This window comes from Crocodylus siamensis, chromosome 9 (assembly GCF_052110815.1).
Source record: "Crocodylus siamensis isolate JL-2025a chromosome 9, ASM5211081v1, whole genome shotgun sequence".
In the NCBI taxonomy this organism is placed as follows: domain Eukaryota; kingdom Metazoa; phylum Chordata; order Crocodylia; family Crocodylidae; genus Crocodylus; species Crocodylus siamensis.
In genome coordinates, this window is record NC_143403.1 from 2,523,695 (window position 1) to 2,536,856 (window position 13,162).

General features: G+C 65.5%; 1 protein-coding gene across 3 annotated transcripts in view; it reads left to right on the plus strand.

The window, feature by feature from the left end:
* PIEZO1 (piezo type mechanosensitive ion channel component 1 (Er blood group)) overlaps nucleotides 1-13,162 on the plus strand; it is a 41,835-nt gene that overhangs the window by 23,368 nt on the left and 5,305 nt on the right. For all 3 annotated transcript variants that reach the window (XM_090063619.1, XM_090063620.1, XM_090063621.1), the window contains exons 8-39: nucleotides 314-485; nucleotides 632-739; nucleotides 938-1,022; nucleotides 1,486-1,580; nucleotides 1,682-1,942; nucleotides 2,028-2,139; nucleotides 2,511-2,689; nucleotides 3,195-3,343; nucleotides 3,591-3,770; nucleotides 4,000-4,112; nucleotides 4,266-4,426; nucleotides 4,694-4,870; nucleotides 5,004-5,129; nucleotides 5,244-5,444; nucleotides 5,551-5,755; nucleotides 5,959-6,063; nucleotides 6,551-6,704; nucleotides 7,070-7,313; nucleotides 7,522-7,618; nucleotides 7,804-7,972; nucleotides 8,306-8,395; nucleotides 8,611-8,699; nucleotides 9,145-9,216; nucleotides 9,848-9,948; nucleotides 10,488-10,575; nucleotides 10,705-10,776; nucleotides 10,963-11,135; nucleotides 11,222-11,346; nucleotides 11,580-11,771; nucleotides 12,064-12,322; nucleotides 12,444-12,632; nucleotides 12,754-13,021. In XM_090063619.1, the coding sequence (XP_089919745.1) occupies nucleotides 314-485; nucleotides 632-739; nucleotides 938-1,022; nucleotides 1,486-1,580; nucleotides 1,682-1,942; nucleotides 2,028-2,139; nucleotides 2,511-2,689; nucleotides 3,195-3,343; nucleotides 3,591-3,770; nucleotides 4,000-4,112; nucleotides 4,266-4,426; nucleotides 4,694-4,870; nucleotides 5,004-5,129; nucleotides 5,244-5,444; nucleotides 5,551-5,755; nucleotides 5,959-6,063; nucleotides 6,551-6,704; nucleotides 7,070-7,313; nucleotides 7,522-7,618; nucleotides 7,804-7,972; nucleotides 8,306-8,395; nucleotides 8,611-8,699; nucleotides 9,145-9,216; nucleotides 9,848-9,948; nucleotides 10,488-10,575; nucleotides 10,705-10,776; nucleotides 10,963-11,135; nucleotides 11,222-11,346; nucleotides 11,580-11,771; nucleotides 12,064-12,322; nucleotides 12,444-12,632; nucleotides 12,754-13,021 (4,811 nt within the window). The remainder of the gene's footprint in view (nucleotides 1-313; nucleotides 486-631; nucleotides 740-937; nucleotides 1,023-1,485; nucleotides 1,581-1,681; nucleotides 1,943-2,027; nucleotides 2,140-2,510; nucleotides 2,690-3,194; nucleotides 3,344-3,590; nucleotides 3,771-3,999; nucleotides 4,113-4,265; nucleotides 4,427-4,693; nucleotides 4,871-5,003; nucleotides 5,130-5,243; nucleotides 5,445-5,550; nucleotides 5,756-5,958; nucleotides 6,064-6,550; nucleotides 6,705-7,069; nucleotides 7,314-7,521; nucleotides 7,619-7,803; nucleotides 7,973-8,305; nucleotides 8,396-8,610; nucleotides 8,700-9,144; nucleotides 9,217-9,847; nucleotides 9,949-10,487; nucleotides 10,576-10,704; nucleotides 10,777-10,962; nucleotides 11,136-11,221; nucleotides 11,347-11,579; nucleotides 11,772-12,063; nucleotides 12,323-12,443; nucleotides 12,633-12,753; nucleotides 13,022-13,162) is intronic.

Genomic DNA, 13,162 nt, shown 5'->3' on the forward strand with positions numbered 1-13,162 from the left:
TGTCTCATCCATGTGGGGCGAGCTGTGGCTTTGCCTCGGCTTCTGTCCCCCAGGGAAAGGCTGGGCCACGGTGCCTCTTCCCTGCTGGGTGCAGGGCTGTTTCCAGGTGCCGTGTGCCCTTCACAGCACCCAGCAGATTGTAATCACGATGCCGCAGGACCCCTGGCTTTCAGAGCCCCTTCTGCAGGGTGCAAGATGGGGTGTGGGTGGCATTATCCTGTGCAACCCAGGAGCTGTGCTAGCTGCACGGGGCGGTGGGAGCGGCGTTGGGACCCCTGCCAGGGGCTATCACACCATCCTCTGCCCCATGCAGGGTCTTCGGGCTGAAGGACATTGTCTTAGCCACCAACTGCAGCAGCCCCAACGCCCTGGTCCTCAACACCAGCCATCGCTGGCCTGTCTACGTGAACCCCTGTGTCCTGCTGCTGCTCTACTTCACCGTGGCCACCCTGCTGAAGCTCAGGCGGCTGGAAGCCCACCACCAGGTGAGCGGCTCCTGGCTAGCCCTGCCTTTCCCCTCCCCATCCCCTGCCCCTTCTTTGCCCCACTGCCCCAGGGCAGCAGATGCTCCATGCTGCAGTGACCTGGTGCCTGTGGCCCTGGCACTGAGGTTGGCTCTTCCCCAACCCAGAGACTCATGGTGGAGACAGAGGCACAGGCTGTGCCACCCCGGGATGAAGAGCTGGTGGAGCTGGAGCACTGGCCCCAGGCTGGGGACAGCCTCGCTGAGGACACCAAGGTCAGAAACGCAGCCGCCGGGGCAGGGGCAGGGTCCTGGTATCCCCGTAGGGGAAAGGAAATGTGCCGTCAGGAATTAGTGCCTGCAGGGGCTGTAGGGCCGGTAACACAGACCCCCCCAGGATCTGTGGGGCTAACGGGGGGAGTGGGGGGCACCTGGGTGTGCAGCGCCCACGGCTCACACCCCTCTGCCCCCCAGCCCATGCTGTCACCTGGTGCCGAGGCCCCTGCCACCAGCCCCGATAACTGCACCGTGCACATCCTGGGGGATCCTTCCCCGCTGGGTAAGCCATGGGGTGGGGCAAGGGGTGGTTGGGGCTTGCAGCGAGGTCCCCGGATGGGGCCACCTGGGGTGGGGTGAAGCCATGCTGCCCCCTGGTGGCTGGAGCCTGGCATTGCAGGCTAGGCCTCTGGCGGGAGGAGGGGGGCACCCCCTGGTTCTGGGGTGCAGGGCTGGACGGTGAGGACTGTCCTGCTTGGACCCCTGCCCCTTCCCCATTTTGCACCCGCTGTTTTCCCAGGCCCAGGTCACTGGGTCTGTGGAAGGATGCTGGGGATGGGAGGCCTCGTGCCCCCATGGCCGTGTGCAATTCAGACCCTGCAGCTGGGTCCAGAGCTCACCATCTCCATCCACCTCCTCGGTGGGGGTTGGTGGGACCCTGGGGAGCTCCTGTGGCCTGAGCCGGTGGGGAAAGGCAGCGGGTAGCCTGGGGGCAGCTCCGACTATCTCTGCCGCGCTCTCCGCAGCCAGGAAGAAGCGGGCACGGCGCAAGGACCCCCTGCAAGCCCTGGGCCACATGGTCCTGAAACAGAGCTACGTCTGCGCCCTTATTGCCATGATGGTAAGAGCCGGGGAGCAGACTCTGTGCAACCTGGACAGGGGCACTGGGGCGGGAGCCTGGACCGGTGGGTGCTGCCACGTGCCCGTCTCGATGCCCTCCAGGTGTGGAGCATCACATACCACAGCTGGCTGACCTTCGTCCTGCTGCTGTGGGCCTGCCTCATCTGGACCATGCGGAGCCGGCACCACTTCGCCATGCTGTGCTCGCCCTTCCTCCTGCTCTACGGCCTCACACTGTGCGGCCTGCAGTACGTCTGGGGCATGGACCTGGCGCCCGAGCTGCCCACCCGCCTGGGCTCCATGAGCCTGGAGCAGCTGGGGCTGGCACGCACCCCATACCCCTGCCTGGACCTGGGAGCCAAGGTGAGCCCTTCTCCACCACCTGCCTGTCCGTCTGGGCATCTCTATGCCCAGCCGGTGCCTGGCCTGACCCACGTTGTCCCTGCAGCTCCTCTACACCCTGACCTTCTGGCTCCTGCTGCGCCAGTCTGTCAAGGAGAAGCTGCTGAAGCGGAGATGCCCGCCTGCCCCTCTGCTCGAGGTGACCGTCACTGACACAGGTGAGGGGCACGGGGCTGGCCAGGCATGAGCGGGATTTCTGCAGCATGGGGTTGGGGGGTCCCTGGAGCCTGCTTCTGGGCTGGGAGCTGCCGCGGGGCATTAAGAGGCTGGGTTGTGGCATCCCCCAGAAGCAGCCAGAGCACCCCAGGAGAGCCCAGCACCCAGTGCAAGTGCCCTGGGGGGGTGAGGTGGGCAGGCCAAGACCCTCCCTGCAGGGGTGGGAGGTTTCTGGCACCTTGCCCACTGCTCCCCCCCCCAGCTGCTGCTTGAGGGTTAGGTGCCCCGGTAAAGAGGGCAGGAAGTTTTGGGCGCTGGCTGCAGTGGAGACGATGCCCCCTCAGCCCCAGCTCTGAGTGGCGGTGCCTTGCAGAGGCGAGCGGGCGGCCGCGGGTGCTGCGGGTGCTGGGCGGGCTGGTGACGGCGTTCTACGCCAAGTACTGGATCCTGGTGTGCGCCGGCATGTTCATCGTGGTCAGCTTCGCCGGGCGCCTCGTCGTCTACAAGATCGTCTACATGTTCCTCTTCCTCCTCTGCCTCACCCTCTTCCAGGTGAGCGGGGTGGGAGCATGGAGCTGGGCATGCCCTGGGTACTAGGAGGGGGGCATGGAGCTGGGCATGCCCTGGATGCTAGGAGGGGGATATGAAGTTGGGCATGCCATGGGTGCTGGGGCGGGCGGGTCATGGAGCTGGGCATGCCCTCGGTGCTAGCAGGGGTCACTGAACTGGGCATACCCTGGGTGCTATGTGGGGGTACTGTGATGGGCAAGCCCTGGATGCTAGCACGATGTCAGGGGCTCTTAGCATTTGCCTTCAGGCTGGTGCCATGGGGCAATGCCCTGAAGCAGGGGTAGGTGCTGGGGTCCCTTTTGCAAGACAAGTCCACGTGTCTGCCCCATGCCCAGACTCCCAGGGGCACAGCCAGGGGCTGGAGGGGGGTCGGACACTCATCCCAGGCCCCCTGGCCTCCCTGGGCAGGGTTGATCCAGGGCAGGGCTGGGGGGGTGGACGCGGCAGGCTGCCCTGTCCCTGGGCACTCATGGCTCTTGCCCCACAGGTGTACTACAGCCTGTGGCGGAAGCTGCTGAAGGGTTTCTGGTGGCTGGTGGTGGCCTACACCATGCTGGTGCTCATCGCCGTCTACACTTACCAGTTCCAGGACTTCCCCGCCTACTGGCGCAACCTCACCAGCCTCACCGACGGGCAGTGAGTGACGCCGGCCCCTGCCCAGGCACCTCTCCCCACCATGGAGATGTGCCCTGTGCAGTGTGGGGCAAAACCCAGGGGTCAGGGGGAGGAGGGGGTCCATATCCCTGCTCGGGAAGAAGTGGGAATGCACGTGGAGATCATGGCTCAAAGCCACAGGGCAGCCCCATCCATGCTGGTCTCGTGGGACTAGCAGCCTCGGGCTGATGGGCCCAGGGCTTGAACCACCGCCCTTCTCTCCCACCAGGCTGAGGGACCTGGGCCTGGAGCAGTTCAGTGTGTCCGCGCTCTTCTCCAGCATCCTCATCCCCGGCTTCTTCCTGCTGGCCTGCATCCTGCAGTTGCACTACTTCCACTGCCCCTTCATGCGCATCACCGACCCCGGGCACGCGCTCGCCCCGGCGCCTTGCACCCGCCTTGCCCCCAGGTACACCCGGCGCTGCTGCTGGGCGGTGGGGGCTCCTTCACCTGCACCAGGCAGCGGGGTGGCTGCATCCTCCGGGGCTGGGGCTGGGAAGAACCCAGGGCAGGGGTCTGCAGTCTCAGCAGGGTGGGGGGCCTGCCTCTCTGCATCCTGGGTGGGGCTGGGGGAGCCGAAGCAAGACGCAGAGGGTCGCGGGGTGACCCGTGCTGATCCCTCCCTCCCTCCCCGCTAGGCCCGAGGAGAAGGAGGAGTACGAGAGCCGCTTGCTGCGGGATGCCCGGGGGCAGGAGGAGGAAGGCGGCGAGGCTGAGGCCGATCAGGGCGGCTCAGACACTGCCTCAGAAGGTGAGTGCCCCCCCGTGCGATGCCCCGTTGGGTTGGGAGGGTGGGTTAGGGTGTCTGGGCTCGCTGTGGGTCCAGCTGTCCGGGGCAGGGGCGCACAGGTGCCAGCCTGGCTGACAGGCTGTCCTGTCCCCCCCACCACCCTCTTGCTTGCAGCGGTGCCCAGCAAGTGGGGCTTGGTGCTGGAGCGGCTGGAGGTGCTGGGCCGGGGCTTCTCGGACGTGCTGACGCGGGGGCAGGTCTTCGTGCGGCGTGTGCTGGAGCTGCACGTCCTCAAGCTGGTGGCGCTGTACACTGTCTGGGTGGCACTGCAGGAGGTACCAGGGCTGGGGGGGGCGGGGGTTGCAGGGGGTTTAGGAGCCCTGGAGTGGGGGCTGCAGCTGGAGTCCAAGGGATTCCCTCCATCGATGGGGTCCCGGATAAGTGGCAGGGGAGTGTGCCCAGCAGCTGGGGGGTCCTGGAGGGGGGAGCCAGCCCCTCAGGGGGTCCTCAGGCTGCATCAGCTCCCCCCTGGCACTGGCATGGTGGCCAAGCGTGGGGGGACTCTGGCTCCGGTCCAGACCTCTGTCCATCCATCCGTGCAGGTGTCGGTGATGAACTTCCTGCTGGTGGCACTGTGGGCCTTCGCGCTGCCCTACGGGCGCTTCCGCCACATGGCCTCCTGCCTCTCGACCGTCTGGACCTGTATCATCATAGTCTGCAAGATGCTCTATCAGCTCGAGGTCGTCCAACCCAGCGACTACTACAGCAACTGCACCCAGGTTGGCCTGTGCGCCTAGGGCAGCGGGCACCTGGCTGCTGGGCTGGGTGGAGGAGGGCATGGGGTGGTGCCTGGCTCGCAGGAGGGACCAGAGACCCCCCCCGCCCTTGCTCACGGCCACCCACGCTCCGCAGCCTCTGCTGAACAGCACCAACCTGCCGGCCGCAGAGCTGCACAACTCCACGCTGTACCGCGGCCCGGTGGACCCCGCCAACTGGTTCGGCATCCGCAAGGGCTACCCTAACCTGGGCTACATCCAGGTGCGTGACCCCTGTCTCCCGTCCCCACAGTCCTGGGGCTCAGCTTGGGCTTGCGAGAGCTGGCACCTGGGACCTGAGGCGGGACTCGAACCCCTGCCCCTGTCCCCATGACAGAACCACCTGCTGGTGCTGCTGCTGCTGGTGTTCGAGGCAGCGGTGTACCGGCGCCAGGAGTACTACCGCCGGCAGCACCAGCTGGTGCCGCCTGCCACCGAGACCATCTTTGAGGAAGGCACGCATGCCCGGCTGGACCAGGGCTTGCTGCCCTGTGCCCAATACTTCCTCAACTACTTCTACTACAAGTTTGGGCTGGAGGTGAGTTCAGGCGGGGGAGTTCCCCGGTTGAGCAAGCACCTGCAGAGGGGAGGACGGGGTACCTGGATAGCGGCTCAGCCCCCTCCCTCCCTCCCTCCCTCCTTAGATCTGCTTCCTGATGACGGTGAACGTGATCGGGCAGAGGATGAACTTCATGGTGATCCTGCACGGCTGCTGGCTGGTCGTCATCCTGACCCGGCGCCGCCGCGCCGCCGTGGCCCGCCTCTGGCCCAAGTACTGCCTCTTCCTAGCTCTTTTCCTGCTCTACCAGTACCTGCTGTGCGTGGGCATCCCCCCAGCCCTCTGCAAAGGTAAGGGGGCAGGGGGAGGGAGTCAAACTGGGGTAGGTGTGAGCCTGCAGCTCCTGGGGACACGTGGGGGGGCAGGTGGCACCCCAAATAGGTTGTGCAGGGGGCTGGGGGCAGCCAAGGGGTTCTCAGGACCCAGGGTGGGGAATAGGGTCCTTAGAGGTTGTGCCTGGCCCGTGATCCCGCTGACCCCCCTCTTGCTGTAGACTACCCCTGGAGGTGGAGCCGCTCCATCCCCCTCAACTCGGCGCTCATCAAGTGGATGTACCTGCCTGACTTCTACATGGCACCCAACTCCATCAACCTCATCAGTGAGTGCGGGCAGCTCTGCCCGGGGCATTGGCACGTCCTCCTGTCCCTCTGCCTGTCCGTCCATCCGTCTGTGCTCCCGGCAGAGGTTGGGCACAGGCCCATGCCCTGCATCTGTGGACAGCAGACTCCTGGGTACTGGGCACTGCCCTGTCCCTTGCGTACTGGCCCATGAGCGGGCAGGGATCCCTACCAGCTGGATCTCGAGCTGAACTTCCTAGGGAGGAGGCAGGACCTGGGGCTGGCCCTGCCCACTTGAGGAAGGAGGAGGATCCTGGTTGTAGTTTCATCCCCTTATGGGGAGGAGCTTATCTGGAGGTCCACCCCCTTTGCAAGGAAGGGGCGTGGCTTGCCCCCTTCTAGGGTGCAGTCTAGCTGGAGTCCCACCTCTTTGTGAGCGGAGGGAGGAGCCAGGACAGTGCCCCCTCACCTCTTTGCAAGGGAAGGGAGGGGTTTGCAGGTCTGGCTCTGACCCCCTGGTCCCCGCAGGCGACTTCCTGCTGCTGCTCTGCGCCTCCCAGCAGTGGCGGGTCTTTGAGGCGGAGCGCACGGAGGAGTGGCGCCGGGCGGCTGGCGAGAACACCGACCACCTGGACCCTGCTCGCGATGGGCACAATCCCGTGCCGAACTTCATCAACTGCCGGTGGGTGCCTGGCTCCCAGGGACGCCCCTGCCAGGGTGCCCTATACTGCCCCTTCGCTCTGGCATTGGAAGGGGGAGATGCCCCTCAGCTGTGTCCCAGGTAGCACCCCCTGGCCATCAGCACGGTGCCCGGAGATGCAGGTGACGCTGTCAGGGGCTGAGACCCGGGATGTAGGATGCCTGTGAAACGCTCATGTGGCCCCTTGCCAGTCACAGTCTGCGGGTGGAGGGAGAGAGGGACCCCCTGACCTGCAGTGCCCCAGCCGCGGGGAGCAGCCTGCAGCTGGGACAGGCATCCTAAATCCTGGGGGCTGCCGGCCTGGCTGTAGGGCTTCCCTGACCGCCCCATCCTGGCCCCGTCTGCAGGTCCTACCTGGACATGGTGAAGGTAGTGGTTTTCCGCTACCTCTTCTGGTTCGTGCTGGTTGTGGTCTTCATCACGGGTGCCACTCGCATCAGCATCTTCGGCCTGGGCTACCTGCTGGCCTGCTTCTACCTGCTGCTCTTCGGCACGGCCATGCTGAGCAAGCCGGCCCGGGCGCGCCTGGCCATCTGGGACTGCCTCATCCTCTACAATGTCACCGTTATCATCTCCAAGAACATGCTCTCGGTAGGTGCCCGGGGCAGGGCCTGGGAAGGGAGCCCCGTTCCCTGTAGGGACCCCCCCATACTGCCGCTTCTGTGCCCATTGCTCTGGCATTGCAAGGGGGAGAAGGAGGGGTGTGACCTAGGAGGCAGATGCAGCTGGGAGCTGGGGCGAGGGCAGCCCTAGGCTCTTCCAGCTGCCTGACCGCCCCATCCCCTGCTCCTTCCCGCAGCTCCTCTCGTGCGTCTTCGTGCAGCAGATGCAGAACAGCTTCTGCTGGGTGATCCAGCTCTTCAGCCTGGTGTGTACTGTGAAGGGCTACTATGACCGTGAGTACCCACCTTGGTATCACCTCCCTCTGTCCCTCCCAGCACCAGCGGTGCAGTGGCTGGGAGGGGACAGAGGCTGCCAGGGGTCTTTGGGGTACAGGGTTGGGGGTGTCCCAGTGTGAGTGGGCATCCCCCAGATTGAGTCCGGCCCCAGGTGCCTGACCGTCCCCTTTTTCCTCTGCCAGCCAAGAGCATGAGCCGGGACCAGGACTGTGCGCTGCCCGTGGAGGAGGCCGGCATCATCTGGGATAGCATCTGCTTCTTCTTCCTGCTGCTCCAGCGCCGCGTCTTCCTCAGCTACTACTTCCTGCATGTCACCGCCGACCTCCAGGCCTCTGCCCTGCAGGCCTCCAGGTGAGGCTGAGGGTCATGGAGCTCACTTCCCCAGGGGGCCATGGCCTGAGCTCCAAGGGGCCCCTGCCAGCTGGGGTTTGCCTCAGACACCAACACGTTGCACATGCAGGTGTATGCACATGTGTGCATCCTTTGCAGTGCCAGGCACCAGAGGCCCTGGCATGGGGTCCCCATGCCTTCCCCAGCTGGCAGGGACCAAGGTGCTGGCTCTGATGGCCCCACAGGAATGTGCCAGAGCTCTGCTCTGCAGCCGTTGTCCCTTCCTGAGCCCTGGATAGGGGGGACCGGGGGCCAGGGCCGTGCCGGTGCTCATCGTCCGTGGTGTCTCGGCAGGGGCTTCGCACTGTTCAAAGCCAGCATGCTCAAGAGCATGAGCTTCCATCGCCAGGCTGAGAAGAAATCGCTGGTGCAGCTCAAGCGGCAGTGAGTGGCCATGGGGGGGTCCCTGGCAGGGTGGGGGGCTTTCAGGGTGGGCTGCCCTTTGCTGTGGGGGGAGCGGAGGAGACTGGGGTGGGATCCATGGTCCAGTCAGGAGTGCTGCCGCCCGTCGCAGTGTGCGGGAGCTCGGCGAGGGGTGCCGGAGGGCCTGGGGGAAGGGGCAGACAGACAGGGACAGAGCTGGCCCGCCTCTGCCGCAGGATGGAGCGGATCCGTGCCAAGCAGGAGAAATACCACCAGGAGAGGCTGCCCAGTGACACCACCGAGGGTGCTGAGGACGACCAGACAGGTGAGGGGGTGTGTGGGGGGAGCAGCCTGCCCTGGGTTGCTCCAGCCCTCAGTTGTCCCCAGCCCAGGGCTGTTTGCCTGCCTGGTGCAGCACAGAGGTGACAGTTCCTGGCCAGGTGCACGGGACAGGCCTATCTGGGGCTCCATCACTGTCCCCGAGCAGAAGCATCTACCTGTCCTCAGCAGCTGTGCGTTGGCCCAGCTGTGCCCACCCGAAACCCGTCCATCCTGGCAGTGCCATCACCCCAGAGCCCAGCGGGTCTCATGCCCAGCCAAAGCCTCCCTGCCCTGTGCCCCCAGTCCCCAAACAGCCCCAGAGCTGGCTCCCCTGGCATTGCCTGCTCCATGCTGAGGTCTGTCCATGCCAAGCAGCTGCCCCTGGACTGAAGCCAGGGCCTCCTGCCTGGGCGGTGCCGTCCTCACCTGGCCGTGTGGTCACTCCGCAGAGCCCGGGGGCAGGAAGGCCCCTTCCCGGCAGCAGACACGGTGGTGGCGGCCCTGGTTAGACCATGCCGCAGGTACTGCCCGCATGCCTATGGCTCCCATGCCTGGTGGCGGGTCACTAACAGCCCCTCTCCAAGCCACCCGCGCCTCCATCACTGACCCCGTGGGTGCCCCGCATGGCTCCGATCCACCCCACCGCCCCCTCTCGCTGGTTCGTGGCCGGGGCTCGGTTAACTCTGCGTTTCTTTGCTTCTCGGGACTAATCTTGGAGGGAGAAGGGGGTTGGGTCTAGGTGGCTGGTGGGTCTGAGTCAGGGACCAGCTGGTAGGGCTCATGTGCTGGGTGGGTGAGACATGCATGTGACCCATGTGCAGCTGCTGCCTATGTGTGCACACATGGAGGGGCGGTGGCATTGCATGGGCAGTTGTGCCCTGGGAGCTCAAGGGGCACTGGGACACAGGGGTCCTGGTGCCAGGGTGTCCCAGCCAAGCCTGGGCAGCACCCCCACTTCTCCGTGCCTGGCTGGCCGTGGGGTTCTGGGCCCGTGCTGGATGTCCTAGCTGCGCCACGTGGCTGGGAGCTGAGAGGAAGGCCTGGGGTGGTGGCTGGGGGTGATGGCAAGCACTGGGGGGGGGAGGCAGGGAGTGGGCGTCCCTGCTGCGGTGCCTGGGGTGAAGCTGGCATGTGTGTCCCCACCCCGCGCAGTGCTGCACTCAGGAGAGTACTTCCTGTTCGAGTCGGACAGCGAGGAGGAGGAGTCGTCCACGCCGGAGGAGCAGAGGCCGGCTCAGCAGAGCGCCTTCCAGGTGAGGGTGGGCGGCCCCCCCGGGCCTGCAGGTGCCATGGGTGGCACAGAGGGCACCTGAACTGCTGGTCTCCCATCCATCCACCCATCCATTGTCTCAGCTTAGGGGACCCATTCCAGTCCTGTGGTCCTTTGTCATCCATCCTTGCATGCATCTATGCATCCATCTACCCCCTTCCTGCCCCAGCCTGGTGTCTCCGCTCTCCATCCCTTTCCAGCCCCCCACCATTCCTCCCATCCCCCCTTTTGCTGAACCCAACCCATGTCCCATTGCAGTGATGACCCCCCGTGGTGTGGGTCTCAGTGCCACCCCTACCTTGTGCTGGGGCCTGGCAGCTGGCTGGTGTTGGCAGGTGCCTGCTGCATTTTATCAAGTCAGTGCAGACAGCAGGGGAGCAGCTGTCAAAGTAGGAGCCACATCCACATGCCCCATGGGTCCCTCTGCTCACCAGGCCCCGAGGGGCAGGTAGGTGCTGGTATTTGATGGATGGGGGTGGCCACCCAGTACTGAGTCTCTGCCCTGTCTCTGCCCTTGGCTAGCTGGCGTACCAAGCCTGGGTGACCAACACCAAGTCTGTGCTGCAGCAACGGGAACAGCAGGAGCAGCAGGATGCCGAGACGCCAGCGGGTAAGACGGGGTCCCTGCTCCCCACCCCCATCCCTGCCCTTGCTCACGGCACAGGATCCCGCACACCAGCGTTGCCTGGGGGGCGAGTCTCAGCTGGCTGCAGGATGCGACCTGCTCTATGTCCCGCAGGCGATGGTGCAGCTGGAGATGTGTTTGAAGCTGAGACCCCCGAGGTGCCAGAGGAGGAGCAGGAGGAGGCAGGTGGGTCACAGCCCTAGCTGGATGGGTGGCGGGTGGGACAGGGCACATCCCTGCCCGGTGTGCCCAGGGCAAGAGCAGGGATGTGCTCAACCTGCAGTCAGGAGCACAGTGTGGTCTGGGCCCTCCCAGATGGGGAGGGCTGGTGCCCCTCCAGCTGGGCTCAGCAGTCCCTCCCTACCCTTGCAGAGAAGAGCAACGTGGTGCAGCGGGTGCTGAGCACCCTGCACTTCCTGGGGGTGCTGTGCCAGGCCACGGGGGATGGGCTGACGCAGTGGCTGCGCGCCATCACCAGGGAGCATGCTGACATGTCCACCATCCTCTGGGTCGAGAGATACGTCCTCACCCAGAAGCTCACCAAGGTACGGATGCGGGGGGAGCATGGGGGGTGCCTGGCAGCTCTCCAAGCAGCTGTGATGGGACATGATTGCGTGCCCTTCCCTGGCAGGACGAGGACCCCCATGGGGCCCTGGATGACCTGTACCAGCTCCCGGCGGACGACGTGCCTGCCTCGGAGGAGACCGACACACAGGGGGGGCCTGCCCGGGATGCACAGAACGGCGCAGCTTCCAGGCAGGTGCATAGATGAGTAGGGGGCCGGGCAGGGCTGCAGGGACCCCAGTGCAAGGCAGTCATGTCCTTGCTCTGGCAGATCAGCATCTGGGCAGGGGGTTCCCCTTCTCGAGCAGCCAGGCTGAGATGGTGGCACGCTCCTGGCTTTGACATGCTGTGGAGAGCAGAGGCCTGGGTCCAGCCCCTGCTGCCTGTGCTGTCCTGACATTGACTCTCCCTGCCACCCTCTGCAGCAGTGGGGACCCGCTCGGCAAGGGGGCTCAGCCCCCAAGTGCTCCTGCCCTTCCAGCTGGTGAGGATGCCCGAAGCAGCAGTGAGGAGCAGAGTGTGGCCGCGGGCTCCCAGGAAGACGTGCAGGGGTCCCAGGAGCTGCTGGCGCATCCCCGCAGCCGGATGCGGACGGCCAGCGAGCTGCTGTCACACAGGTAGTGGCTGGCAGGCGTTCGGCGAGTAGGGTTCAAGTGCTTAGCTCGGTTTCATGCTGATGCTGATGTGTGTGAAAGGCCTGGTGCACAGGGGCATCCTCCAGGCCCATGGCACCCGTGTCTCACTAGGGCCATCTTGTAGTCAGCCTGTAGCCCTGATGTTCAGGGTCTCTGGGGTGGGTGCCTCCCCATGACACAGCCGTGCCCCTGGGCACACTCGGCGCGGGGTCCCTGGGAGTGGCAGCAGACCCCAGAGGCTCAGTGCTGCCCGGATCCGGCCTGTGCCTTGCAGGCAGTTCTCCTTCGAGGAGCTGGAGGAGTCGGAGCGGTTCTACGGGGCACAGAACCGCGTGCTGCAGCTGCTGCTGGCCCTGTACCGCTTCGTGGCTGCCCACTCGGACCTGCTGTGCTACTTCATCATCATCCTCAACAACATGGTCTCCGCCTCCGTCATCTCCCTCTTCCTGCCCATCCTCGTCTTCCTCTGGGCCATGCTCTCCATCCCGCGGCCCAGCAAGCGCTTCTGGATGACCGCCATCGTCTACACCGAGGTGGGGTCTGGGTCTGTGGCAAAAAGCCTCATGCCCGGTGTGGGGGAGCTGTGTGCAGCCGGGTGGGTTGCCGCTGCCGGGACCCAGACCCCCGCTGACCTGCCGCCTTCTTCTGTCCCAGGTGATGGTGGTGGTGAAATACCTCTTCCAGTTCGGGTTCTTCCCCTGGAACAGCTACTCCTCTCTGGTGCGCAATGAGGGCAAGCCCTACTTCCCGCCCCGCATCCTGGGCCTGGACAAGACCGACCGCTACATCAAGTACGACCTGATCCAGCTCATGGCTCTCTTCTTCCACCGCTCCCTCCTGCAGGTGAGAGCCCTGGGACGGCACCTGCCCAAGCTCCCAGGAACCAGGCCTCAAGTGCTCCCTGCCCGGGCAGGGCTGTCCCCCCCGAGCCTTGACCCTGGGGCTTTCTCCCCACCCTCTGCAGCGCTACGGCTTGTGGGATCATGAGGATGCTGATGCCAAGCCGCCGCGGGACCCCAAGCGGGCAGAGGACAAGGTGCCCGAGGCCGCAGAGCCCCCGGCTGTGCTGGGCAGCGGGGACGACGGGGCGGTGGAGCTGACTGTCCTGGGGCCAGAGCCGGAGCTGCTGGAGGAAGGGGCAGGAGATGGGGAGCCGGCAAGCCAGCTGCGCTTGAGGAGGAAGAAGAAGAAGAGGAAATGGGGCAGAAAGCAGAAGGTGGAGGCTACGGCAGGTACGTGGGGTCTGGGCGACAACTGGGAGGGACTGGCCCAGGCCCCTGGACCCCTGCCCTCCTAGCCCCGTGCAGGGGGGCTGAGGCAGGGACATGCCAGGTGAGAGCAGGGGGGTGATGCTTTGCCCTGCGTCTGAGCAG